This window comes from Numenius arquata, chromosome 6, assembly GCF_964106895.1.
Source record: "Numenius arquata chromosome 6, bNumArq3.hap1.1, whole genome shotgun sequence".
Classification (NCBI taxonomy): Eukaryota; Metazoa; Chordata; class Aves; order Charadriiformes; family Scolopacidae; genus Numenius; species Numenius arquata.
In genome coordinates this window covers 42,986,778-42,999,144 of record NC_133581.1, presented here as the reverse complement: position 1 = coordinate 42,999,144, position 12,367 = coordinate 42,986,778, and the positions used below count along the sequence as shown (strand labels likewise).

The 12,367-nt window shown below is 40.0% G+C and overlaps 1 protein-coding gene across 1 annotated transcript in view; it reads right to left on the bottom strand.

Moving 5' to 3' along the window:
- Positions 1-12,367, bottom strand: part of LOC141465707 (cytosolic phospholipase A2 beta-like) — a 30,561-nt gene that overhangs the window by 7,540 nt on the left and 10,654 nt on the right. The window contains exons 7-18 of the mRNA XM_074149276.1: positions 10,982-11,024; positions 9,715-9,778; positions 9,158-9,285; positions 8,925-9,035; positions 7,832-7,869; positions 6,788-6,923; positions 5,659-5,795; positions 5,174-5,396; positions 4,451-4,568; positions 3,272-3,409; positions 1,973-2,077; positions 1,227-1,412 (exon numbers count right to left, since the gene is read on the bottom strand). Of these exons, the coding sequence (XP_074005377.1) occupies positions 1,227-1,412; positions 1,973-2,077; positions 3,272-3,409; positions 4,451-4,568; positions 5,174-5,396; positions 5,659-5,795; positions 6,788-6,923; positions 7,832-7,869; positions 8,925-9,035; positions 9,158-9,285; positions 9,715-9,778; positions 10,982-11,024 (1,427 nt within the window). The remainder of the gene's footprint in view (positions 1-1,226; positions 1,413-1,972; positions 2,078-3,271; positions 3,410-4,450; positions 4,569-5,173; positions 5,397-5,658; positions 5,796-6,787; positions 6,924-7,831; positions 7,870-8,924; positions 9,036-9,157; positions 9,286-9,714; positions 9,779-10,981; positions 11,025-12,367) is intronic.

The window sequence follows — 12,367 nt, the reverse complement described above, 5'->3', positions numbered from 1 at the left end:
TGACGTAGTCTTTAGTGTCCCTATGCTCTCTTCCTCCAAATCCTCCTTGAAATCTGCTTCTACCCATTTGCCTAGGAAGGAAAATTATTTCTTTTAACATTTACTAACTGACAATTTTATCCTTCATCCACCTTCTTAAGCTACGTGCTTGCTCCTTCTCTGGCCCACCCTTCTTATGCTGCTTGTTTTCTCCTTCTCTTGCTTGTTTTCTTAGAGCAGACTCTTTCAGGACACAGACTTTTTGCTCACTGAACATTTTGAAAGTGCTTAGCACACTGTGGGCTCTGCCTTTATCCACAAAGTAGCTCCACCATCTCTTGCCATTGTCAGCAAACCATGTAGCAATGGCAGCCAGGGACAAAAAGTGTTGTAACTAACTTGCATGAAACAGAGGAGAGAAAACACAAATTGCCAAAGAGAAGAAGTCAGAGGAGGTAGAGAACACGTGTTTTCTTGATGAAGTCAAGAAAACTTATGGGGTCCTCCCCCACTGCTACCTGTTCATAGAATAAGTGAGGACGCTGGGATTACAGGAAGGTTTGTGATGCACAAAACCTCCACTCAGCCACCTTGCTATCATTTCACAGATTGTTTCATAAATTTTGAGGTAAAAGTGTTATGACTTTGCCTGCCTGCAGAGCACAGGCCATATAAAATTGCTGTTCAATTTATACATCAAGTCTACGCATTCTGTTTGTTTGATATATACAGTCTAAACCTATCTGGCTTTAACTTTCTGTGCTTGGATCTTGGTATTTCTGTTTCTGTAGGGTTAAAGAGAGGTGTCTAGATGGATAAATCATCAGGCAGAAATACCACACATATGGGCAAAGGACATGCTTGCAGCCAGTCCTTTCCTTCATCTGATACACATAATAACCTGCTGGTTTATGCTTCCAGTGTTACCTTTGTTTCTTGACCTCAAAAGATTTTTTGACTAAATTTTTTGACTACTGTACCTATGCAGAGTGACAAACTTCCTGTAGAAGAACAAGCTTTGACACAAATTACAGGTACCTTCAGGAGATGAAAGAGTGGCCCATGGACTAGTTCATTTTAACCTGTTACCCTAAAGAAACAGACACCATGAACATAGTTCCATCTCAGCAGATTTCCAGCCCCTGAGAAAATATCTCTAAATGTGAGATTTCCAAAGTAAAAAAAAAAAAAAAAAAAAATTCTGAGATGTTACCTGCACACTGCAGCTAACTCTTTGTTGCAGTTACCTTTCCATTCAATAAATTTTTTCTGATGGATATAATCCTTATGAAATTCTAAGCCTCTCAGGAAGTTATGCGACTTTCCCAGTAGTGGACGCTTGGTCATAATGTCCTGAAACATTTCATACAACTTCCCTGACAAACAAGATGGAGGCTCGATGATAGTGACGTCCTCCTCAGGGGAATGCTTTTCTGAAATAGAGAAGGAACTGTGAGAAAACATATCAGCAATCTGTTCTGCTGGGCACCTTTACTGGCTAACTGCCCTTGCTGTCTTTCTGTGGGGCCCTCCCCTCCCAGTTTCTTGTAGTCTGCTTGAAAACACGTGCACATGACCAATACCATTTAAACAAATAGATATTTGGTTTTGTTTAAAGCAAGCACAGCTTTTGTCTCTTACTCTTTCAAATGACACACTGGATTTGCACAAAAGTGCAAAAAGCCCTCTCATTTGCAGTCACGGGAGGAGTCATTTAACAGACCATGAGCAAATTTTAAATGAAAGTGTGCCTTTGGGTTCAAATTAAAATAGTAAAATCAAATCAAATCAAATCATCACATAGTGATCATTCTGATACAGGTGAAAATCCTGCTGGAAGTTCCAGAGTGAGGCAACAAAATATGCAGCAATTTAGGGAGAACATGTGAGAGATTATTCATAAACAGTAGCAATAGCGTATCTTTCTTAATCTTCTCCTGAATAGGAAACACTGTCTGGTCAAAAAAAAAAATACTGATTTTGAAACTCTTACCTATATCTACCATATCTTTGGCCCATCGTTCCCAGAATTCATTTGAATTTGAGGACCAGTACAAGCCATCCAGCAAATTCCTAGTAAAGATGTTTGTCCAAAGACCTGCAAGTCAAACCACATGGAAAAATACCGCACCACCACATTACCCACTGACTATGGCAAGTATCCATGCTACATATTATTGGCCCACGTGAACTGACCCTGTCATGACACAGATTAAGCAGTGGGTCTCATAGAGTTCAAACACAATGGTGTCAGCACTTCAGTGCTCTTTCTCAAGAGAAAACTACACACAGACCATGCACTGCACAGTACAGAGTGACAAAGTAAGGGGTATCGGTCGCCCAAACGATATTTTAGTGTGTTTACTGTGTACCTGTGCTCTTGTGAAAGAAAGCAGGCTTTGAAAGCGTGGTGAAGCCATATAAGCATAAGACCCTTCTTTAAACTGATTTATTCTTTACATTGATCTAAGATCCATTTTTTCCTTTCAGGCATGTTTTGTTTCTGTGGAGTTCAACTGGTCCAGGACCAAATTCGAATTCATTCCATATGTGAGTCTGCTTTTAGAAAAGCAAGAACTATCCTTTGTCATTAAGCCCCATGCCAGATACTCACATGAGGAACAAATTCAACCTCTAGCAGACTACACAGTGAGAGAAATAGGACTTTTGTCTCCACTGGACCCTTGTTTTTTGTATTAAAAACTAAAATACTGACAAGGATTTATAATCTGCCTGGGGCAGACAGATTCCCTGACTAACTGCTTTTCCCCTTTTCTTCGCCTTTTGAGGCAGAACAGCCAGTCAAAGCAGTTGCTGGAGGTTAAAAGGGCTTCCTTCATCTTTATGGGCAGGGAAGATTAGTGACACCATTCTCAACCCACAAAGCTCAACCCTTTGTGGGTTGTACTAGATGAGTTATGTTTTATTTTCAGCTCCTTCCAATTCTATCCCAGCAATGTTTTGCCTAGAAGTACAGTTGAAGTTGAAGAGTTGATGACTGGTCAAGGAAGGCTTATTATTTCCTCAATTTGCCTTCTCCACCTTCTTGTTTGGTTCAGAAAATGGGAAGTGGAACCTTGCTGCAACTTTCCCAAATCCGCCCAGGCTAAAGGGAGGACAGAAGGAAAGAAGCCTTACAAAGAGCAGAAATGTATAAAAGGGGTAAAGATCTCAATGAATCAAGACCTAGAGCAGACCTGCTGGCAAGGATTGTTGTACACAGACCAGTGGCTAGCTAGCATCGTGCTTTCTACCATGTTGTGATTTCTACTATATTGCACTGCTAGGTCACCTTCCAGATAGCAGATCCGAGATTCTGGCAGCTTCTTCACTCGCCTTCCCATGAAGAACTCGCTGTCAAAATACTCTGACCGAATGGAGGCTCCATATTTTGGTATGGCCACCTCATAAGGAGAGAACTCTGCCCACTCTACAAAAGAATTGACAGATGGCATGTTTACTGTAATAAAATTAAGAAACAAAAACCTTTCCCTGTGGATAAAGCTCTCCACAAGCTCCATGGATCTTGCTTGTCTCAGCAGCTCTGCACTATCAGTAGCTGTGTATTACAAACTACATTGTCTAGTTCCATACAAACTGAGAGATGATTTGCATACAAAAGGAACGAGGTTTTTCACCTCAGAAAGAGTCTAATGTTACCTTCAAAAGCTTAGATTTAAATTTCTATATAAAGATTCTGGGATCCCACTTGCCTCTGTAAATCAAGAGCATCAAACATACACCATGCAAGTGTGATCTAACCTGCAAGGAATGACTGGCACAAAACCTCTACTAACCCAAACCTGTCAGTCTACATGATACAACAAACCAGCCTGAAGACACATCTACTCCAAACTAGAAAGTATCGCAGTGTGGGCACAGCCGTGCAGTCTCCAGACTCAAGCTGTCCTGTACAGGTGTAGCAGTAGAACAGTAGCTATAAACCCAACCAAATGTGAGTACAAGGTGTTTTTTCTTTCCAGTATCTGCTTATTTTAATACCTTTTGTTGAATGTATCCTGTGTCCATTTAAAGGATGTCATATCACACCCATCACAGCAATCATTCTCCACTCCATTTTCATACCCTCATCAGTGTAGTATTTAGGGAAATGACAATTACATTTCACAGTACCTCTACAAACTAAGGAACCATCAAAGCCATTCCGTAGGTGTGAACTGAGGCAGAAAAAGATCACATGATTTGCCCACACTCACTCACAATATCTGTGGCAAAACTAGAACTTCACCCCAGCTCTTCAGAAATGCCCCGTTCATGCCTGAGGATGTTACCCTGCTCTTTCTAATCAACACCCAGTTTGCAAAAAAGACAAACATTTTATTAAAAGATGAATACACAGTCAGGGCAAGCAACAGATCTGTTTCCCTTTCATTGTCCACACACACGCACCCTCCCTCCAAATTCTCTTTACTCCCTACTCAGAGTCAGAAGAAACGTTGGGAATACTTACCTCTAAATTTGAAAGTACCGAACTTTTCCTCTTTCACATTGAGGACTGCATAGAAAGGCAATGGGTTTTGTCCGTGCTCCAATGCCTTGCGTTGGTCTGTGAGTTTGTACTTTCTTGGCTAATCAAAGAGATAAAAAAATCACAGTAAAACTCTGGAAGAGCGTAAGGCAAAAACACTGACACAATCTACCTGAGTACAGATAGACAACAGATGTTTTACAACCCAGAGAAATCTGTGAGTCATGCTTTTATAAGAGACCTCTTCCTTCATGTTCCTGCACTTTCCTTCCTTGTTGCCTTTTTGATAGCTAGGAACCTCTTCATTAATACCAAAGTGCCTTGACTGCCTGCATCCCACAGATCTTTACTAAGGCTGAAACCAATCTTCATATGAGGACAGATTACTCTAGCTCTGAAGTGTCCAACTAGAACAAGACTTGAAAAGACCTGACTTTTCAGAAGGAATCGCTCAGATCTTTCTGAAAGATTGCCTACTGAAGTTGCTAGCTGTTGGGCACCCAAGTACAGAGGCATCTTCAAACGATTAGCTACTCTTGAAAATCCCAGCTACAAGACCCTCTGTCATTGTTTACAAATCCCACTGGAGTGCCTCAGCCACTCTGAATTTGTTTCACACATTACGTCATGCCCTCAAAGAATAAAGCTCTAAAGAAAATGGGTGGATTTTTCCCAAATGTGTGGTATGAACCACAAACCACATACCCGTTCATGTAAGAACATTTCCTGAACAAGTGACCACAGAGTTGTAAAAGATGGCACATGTCCTGCTTTTGCCCTTTCGGCCAGTTCCTTGTGATAATACTTCAGGTGCTCTATGGACATAAGGTTGAGCTTGCATTTTGTCACTTGTTCTTTTACTGCCTTAAGTGGCCCTTCCAGACTCCTCTGTGACCAGTCAGCATGCTCATACAGGTCTGCTAGGGTCCTAAAGAACAGAAACGTGAGAAAATCACACATTTATTCAGATAATTTTGGAAAACTACAACATTTACCCAGCCACCTTCATCAAAGAAGAGAATTGTCAAGCCTAAACTGAAGTTATGATCAAGAGCTAACAGTAATGGCTTTACCAGGGAATTACATTCACTTATTAATAATGTGAGACTTCCAAAGAGATGCATCTCTCTCACTGTGTGGAAATGTAGTGTCACAGTCATTCCAAATACAAAACTCATTTCTATACGCACCATGTCGAGCCAGAAGCCCCGGTGACATAGGTAACACAGTCCAACAGATTTAGCTTCTGAAGAGCTAAGAGGTGGCCAAACATAGCTGACATCGCTCTGAGGCCTCCGCCTGTTGCCATAACAGCTATTACTGGGACCTGTTCAAAACATAAGTATTATCTTCAAAAAGTTACTCACTTGCCTACTTGGAAAAGTCTAATTACAGCTCTTATAATTTCCTCAGCAGACTTCATTGGAGGACAATGAAATGAAATCTACATTCAGCCTGTCTTTACCAGTACCTTCTTTAAATTAACCTCCAGATACTCAGTAAGTTCCCTTAACCCAAAAGCTTGGATGAGTTTGAATATGCAGTGATTTTAACCTTCGTTCCTTCCTTCCTTCCTTCCCTTGTTCTTTATAATTGGAATTTCAATGCTTAATAACAGATAATGATATGATATTATTATAAATATCAAAAATTGCAATAACTGTAATTAAGAACGGATTCAAGAAAGTCCTGAGCAGAGTTCAGAAAAAATATATTAAGCAAACAAAATGATTCTTTGGACATCATCCATTCAACAAATACAATTCCAGCAAGAAAATAAATGTTCACTTAAAAATTCACCCTGGATCTTGGCAACAAAACACACTTCAGCTGGAGCTTGTTATAAAATGTTCTTTCTTCGCCCTAAAGGATTTTGACTTTTTGTGAAAAGTGTTCTGAAAATGAAGAAAAAAGCGTAAGCCTAAAGAAGGGACATTACAATGATTTCATAAATATCTACGTGAGGTGAATTTCAAATACTCCTCTATTTCCTTACTGGTTAGGGTTGTCTGACTAGGCCGTGCATAAAACAAGGTACCCACGGCCTCATATCTTGCTGACTCGCTGCATCACACTGTTGGAAACTCTGGCTTTGAAGAGTGGTATAGTATGTCCTTGGGAATTTGACCCATTGAAAAGAATGGAGGCATGAATAGCTGAGCTGAAATTTTAGATGAGTATGGGGTACGCCACACTGAGAACTTCTGTCCTCAATGGGTTTGTCATCAACATACAAAAACCACTAGAAATTTGGTGGGGACTTGTGCCAATCCTAATTCAATAGACCCACACCCCATGCTTGGATTCCAACTCACAGACCTCGTGTCCATGTAGATCTCTTTCCAGATGAAGAACCCTTCTCAGGGCACTGGCAACGACTCTCTTCCTTTTTTGTAAGAATTCTTGCTCTTCTTGGCACAGATCATACCCTAAGCGCACATCTAATTTTTCTGTGCTGAAACAAAAATAAATCCAGAGGCACAGGATTGGTGTTTAAAACTTATATGGGTCTACTTTCAGCAACTCTAGCCTACTAAATATCATAAAAAATCATGATTCACTCTTCAGATTTAGAGACAGAAATGCAGCTTCCAGTTTCAAAGAAATCAACTGCTTTGCTTCTACGTGGTCTCTATATTTTTCTGATGTTTCAGTGTAAGTTTTACTGCCAGCTAAGGATAGCAAATATGAAAAAAGAAAGGCTTCTTTTTGTCTTTCAGTAGCTTTGTAAGCTGAATCCTTTCTCTTTCTGCTTCATAAAATTTCTGAGCAAAGGGCAACTTGAACCTAACAAGGTCTTTCACGGGGATTTATACCACAGATTTATACAGAAACAGTACAGTGAAAAAGATATTCAAATAACTTTGGTTTATTTGTTTCCTGTCTCATTATTTTACAGTGTAAAATTTCGTCTTCCCTAGCTTGTGCTTCTTTCTATTGATATCACCAGAGCCACAACCCTGTTTTCTTAAGAACACCTGTGTGGTTTGTGTAATGTATGTACTCTGGATGTTTTGCTTATTTCAAATTCCCTTCTCCCTCTGCCTTCTTCCCGCTTCTGTGTCCCTTTTGAAGATGCCTCCAAATCTCAGTCTTTGGTTCTTTGACGCAAAGGACACTCAGTGACTAAGTTTCTCACTGTTTGAAATTCTCATAATTTTTTTTATGCATCTTGGCATGACTCTTTTGTCCTAAGGACATTTAACTTTGATCTGTTGTGGTGACTCTTTAGTGGTGACTTAACCATTGTTATATTTTGCCTCTAGTCTTGTGCATTCCTTGTATCTAAATAAAGGATACTCTTCTTAAATTCACAGTTCAAAGAGCAATAAAATCTTTAGAGAAAAAACCCGGTCCTCTTACCACTCATTTAGCTGGAGGTACAACTGCAGTGGCACATTCTGTAAACAAAGAAATTAGATCAGGGATGTGAATGACTGGGAAAAAGAGAAGGTTTGAAACCCAGATTTCCAGTGCCTCCGGGAATGCCCCACCACTACCACCCTGCACACATTTTTTTGGAAAACTGAAGTGGGAAATAGAGGAAAAGCAACTAAACACCAAACTTATACTACAGAGAAGCAAAAGAGGCAGGAGGAGTCGAAGTGCCAGATCAACAGGCTGTGATACAGGATTTCATCATAACTGTGAATATACCTCCACAAACCATCCTAACCCAGCAGCAGTATCACATTGCTACCCTCCTACTCTTGAGGATGAAGAACAGTAGCCCGAGAAAGACAGTGATAGAAGAGGAAATACAAGTCCCCACATCCTTCCAAAAAGCTACTGGAGGTAAAAGAGTCCAAACAGAGGGGTGGGGAATCACTAGTGGTGAAACAGATATTCATTCTCTTTACGGGAAAGGCTGCTGAGAAATTCTTCTCCTCCTATTTTTGCCTCTCATTTGCTGCAAGGTCTGGGAAAAGATGTCTGGTTATTGTTAACAGATCCATCTGGCCACACAGCAGCATTACTGCTGCTTTTAAAGCAGCTTAGAGTTGCACCTATCCACCAGTCACCATCATGACTGTACGCAAAGAAGAATGTGACAGAATTGTTTCTGAGGGTAAGATACAACTCATCTAACTTTAGCCATCTAAAATTTAGATATATAGACTGAGCTGGCCACCCAGGCTTGGTAAAGGGCAGTGGGGCATCCCAAAGCCTTGCTAGGGGTATTGAATATTCTCCTTGAAATGTGTAAGGATAGCAGAGGTTGGTCTGAAATGCATCTAAAACTGGCCAGGACAAATTCCCAGTTACTGATTTTATTGACAGAAACTTGATATTTCTCTGAGAAAACTAACCTTTTTCACAGAAAGCTTATACTTGCACAAAATTCTTACTCAGACTTACTAATAAATTTAAAAAAAAAAAAAATGTTATGGTTTTAAATACTGAGGGTTACTCTACTCTTCTCTCCAAAAGATCATATAAATGGTGAAGCACTTACATGTCTTACAGGGAGGGTTACTTTCACTTTATGTCCAACAGGGAGAAATTTCAGAGGTACTGTCAAGGTGTCACTTAAATTGCTGTTGTCATCTTCCTTATCAGAAACTTTCTACAGAGAACAAAAAGCATGTTGTTTATTCACAGAATAGAAAGAATCCAGTTCTTCACTGTTTTAGTGACACTGGAAATAAGCAAGCAGTGTGAACAGTGGTATTGTATAGTGCCCATTACCTGCAGCCTGACTTTTAGAACTGGCTCCCAAGCCTTCACGCAATGGAAGTAGAAAGTATCTGTGTCCTCTGTAGTTTTCTGTGTTCCCTCATGAGATGCAGGCACCGTAAGCACGAGATTTTTACCCTCTAGTGAAAACAGATTGGTTTAGAGAATAATACTGCTGTTCAGGCAAAATAGCTAACAAAGTTGGCAGACTTTCTGATGGAGTCATTCTCTGTGGTAACTCCTCCGTAAGCCACACTGGCAAGTCTCCTACAGCACAGGAACTGGTACTCCTGCCTTTACCCCATAGCCTGGAGTGCTCCCAGCATCAGCACTCTCTCATACTTCCACCAGCCAAGGTTACTGTGTCCAAACTGTATAGCTTCAAGGAAAAGACACACAGATCAGCGTTACAACTGAAGGCAGTTCAGGGACTTTCAATTGCATTATGTTTTGTTGGTTTTAGAACATTCTTAGTCACCTCTGTATCCTAAAGTGCCTTCATTTGGGTCTGAATGACTATGATAAGGTTGATTTGGTCATGTCCTCACTTCACAGAGAAATTGGCATACCTCTCAAATATTTCCTGCTTTCATTAACGTCCACTTGCACTTCCAAGCAGCAAACCTCACGGGACTGTAAAAGACAGGAGTGGAAAAGCGTGAAGGTCGCAAATGCCACATCTGCAGCAAATAATGAAACATCATGCAGACAACCACTTCCCAAACACAGAGCCAACTAAATTGGCCTCAGTGCTGGAAGCAATCCAGCTGCAGAAGAGTAAATTCAGAGCTCATTATCCCAGGACAGTAGCCCAGTTACACTGCTTCAGAACTAGCTTGTCCATTCAGCGGTGCGTTGTCAGAGGTTGTTATACCCATTCAAATTATCACAAAATCAGAAAACTCTGTACAACACACTATTGCCGACAGCTATACATGTATCTGATAGTTATTTAGGAAGGGTGGGGGGAAAACACCTGATGATGAGTTTCTGTGTACTGTGGCAGTGATTAGTCTACAAGGCATCTTCTTGCTGGTCCTGATGTTGGGAGATCATGGATTTATTCCACCCTACCCTCCACCTGAGTCACTCCAGTTCACCTTTAATAAGTCATGCCAGGACAGCTTTCCAAGCCATTTCAGGAACAACGCATGCCAATCATTATGCCTCACACAGAAAACAAGGGGGAAAGAACACAATATGTGTTACTTTGCCTGAGGGGTATTAAAGACTAGCACCTGGAAATCACGTGCAGGTTTGGAGTGGCTGGCATGAAGTACTTTGTACACCTTAGCCGCTAGGCCAGCCCAAGGAAACAGGTAATGTACCACATGCTGACTAATACCAAAAGAGGACTCTGTTTCAACGACTAAAATAACTCTTTATTAAAAAACTCATTTCCCAAAAAGCTGTTACATTAGATAACCCAGTCATAAGCACACTGAATACTTACTATTGCCTTCTACGGACTCATCCCATTTACAACCTTTGTTTTTCCTGCCAAGTGCCATACCGTATTACACGAAACATGAGCAGTTTTCACTTTGAACACCAACAAATATGGAGTTCTCCAACATTAACAAACCACAGCTTGGCAAAATACTGACACCTGTAATACCTGAGGACTTCCAGAAACACAGATTCTATTTCTGCATGGAGAGGGCAACATAACGAATGGGAATCTTCCCACATCTTTCACTTTATAATGCACACTATGCTCTTATCTATCATGATAACTTCTGTTCTCTTTATAAAATCTCAGATGGCTGAGGAGAAGAGGAGACAATCAAAATGAAGGAAAAGTCACTCCAAGCTAAATTCCTGTGTGAACCTTACCACTAGGACATCGTTGGTAATGAGGTGCTCTGGAGGGCCAGGACTGAAAAGACAGAATCAAAAAACAAACAAACAAAATCTGTGTGAGTATCTGGTATTTTTTAAAAATAGTAGTTTTATGACCTTTCCTGCTTAAAATTAAATATAGTTATGTTAGTCCCACAATTTGTTTTGTAAAAGGCATCAGACATGATCACCTGCTAAGCACATGAACCAAAATGTAGTAGCCAAACCAGAAGAAAGGCAGGAGAGCCCATGAAAATACCAATGCTTAAAACAGCAGAACAAAAACATATTGGTCTTTGTGGAATCATGTCCTGCTATTAACAAATGACCATATGACTTGGGGAAAGCAAAGACTACTATTAATATATTCTGCAAATACTTATTAGGAAACACATTTCTGACTGTTCCAGATTATAATTTACAACTGATCACAAATGAATGGCAAATAAGAATTAGCTCCCACTGTGCTATATGTATGACTGGAAAACACAGAGGTAAGTTACAAAAAGTCTTTGTCCTAGCCATTTTTACCTTGTAAGACCTAGGACTGTGACTGAATGGATGTAGGTATTTAATACTATGAGTAACCTCTAGAGTCTACTAACAGCATCTCTCATTAAGGCCAATACTGCAACATCACTGCGTTACACACAATTTTAAGTGCTTTCATATATCTGAAAGGACCATTAAAGTTATGTAGTATGTAATCTTTCACTTTCTGCAAAGTCCAGGGTATTTTACCAAGCACCACTTCCAGCCTTAAAACTTCTACTTCAGCTGTAGAATGTATTTAAATGTAAATAATTAGGATGGTGAATCCACCACATGCCTTATAACTTGAATGCTGAAAGATGTTCCTTTTATTTCTAGTCTGAATCTACCTCAGTCCAGTTTCCAAGCACTGCATCTCATTCGGCCCTTTTTATCTATCTGTCTGTGACTGCTTCCACATTTGCAGGAGATGCTTATACCATCTCTTAAGGTATCTCTCATAGATAAATTAAATAGGTTTTCTTGAGTTTCACTGTGGGAGAAATTAACCAAGAACATCAGTGATTTTCTTCTGCAGCTTTTCCATGTTTAAAAATAAGAAACCTTATTTACAGTTCCTTCTTCTAATCATGCAGTTAATCAGTTTTGACTGGACTATATTCCTTTTTTTGGTAATGTTAAGCTCAAACACGCCAGAACATATAGTTTAGGGTTTTCTTCAACCAACCTTGTGATAGCATTTAAAAGAGAGATAAAGTTTATGTTATGGGATTTGTTGTCCTTCAGACAATGTTGATTACCACTTTGAGGGGGATGGTCTTAATTTTATTATTTCTTGATTGCATGTTTTTTCGGTTTAACTAAACTATTGCCAAAGGGGTGGCTTTT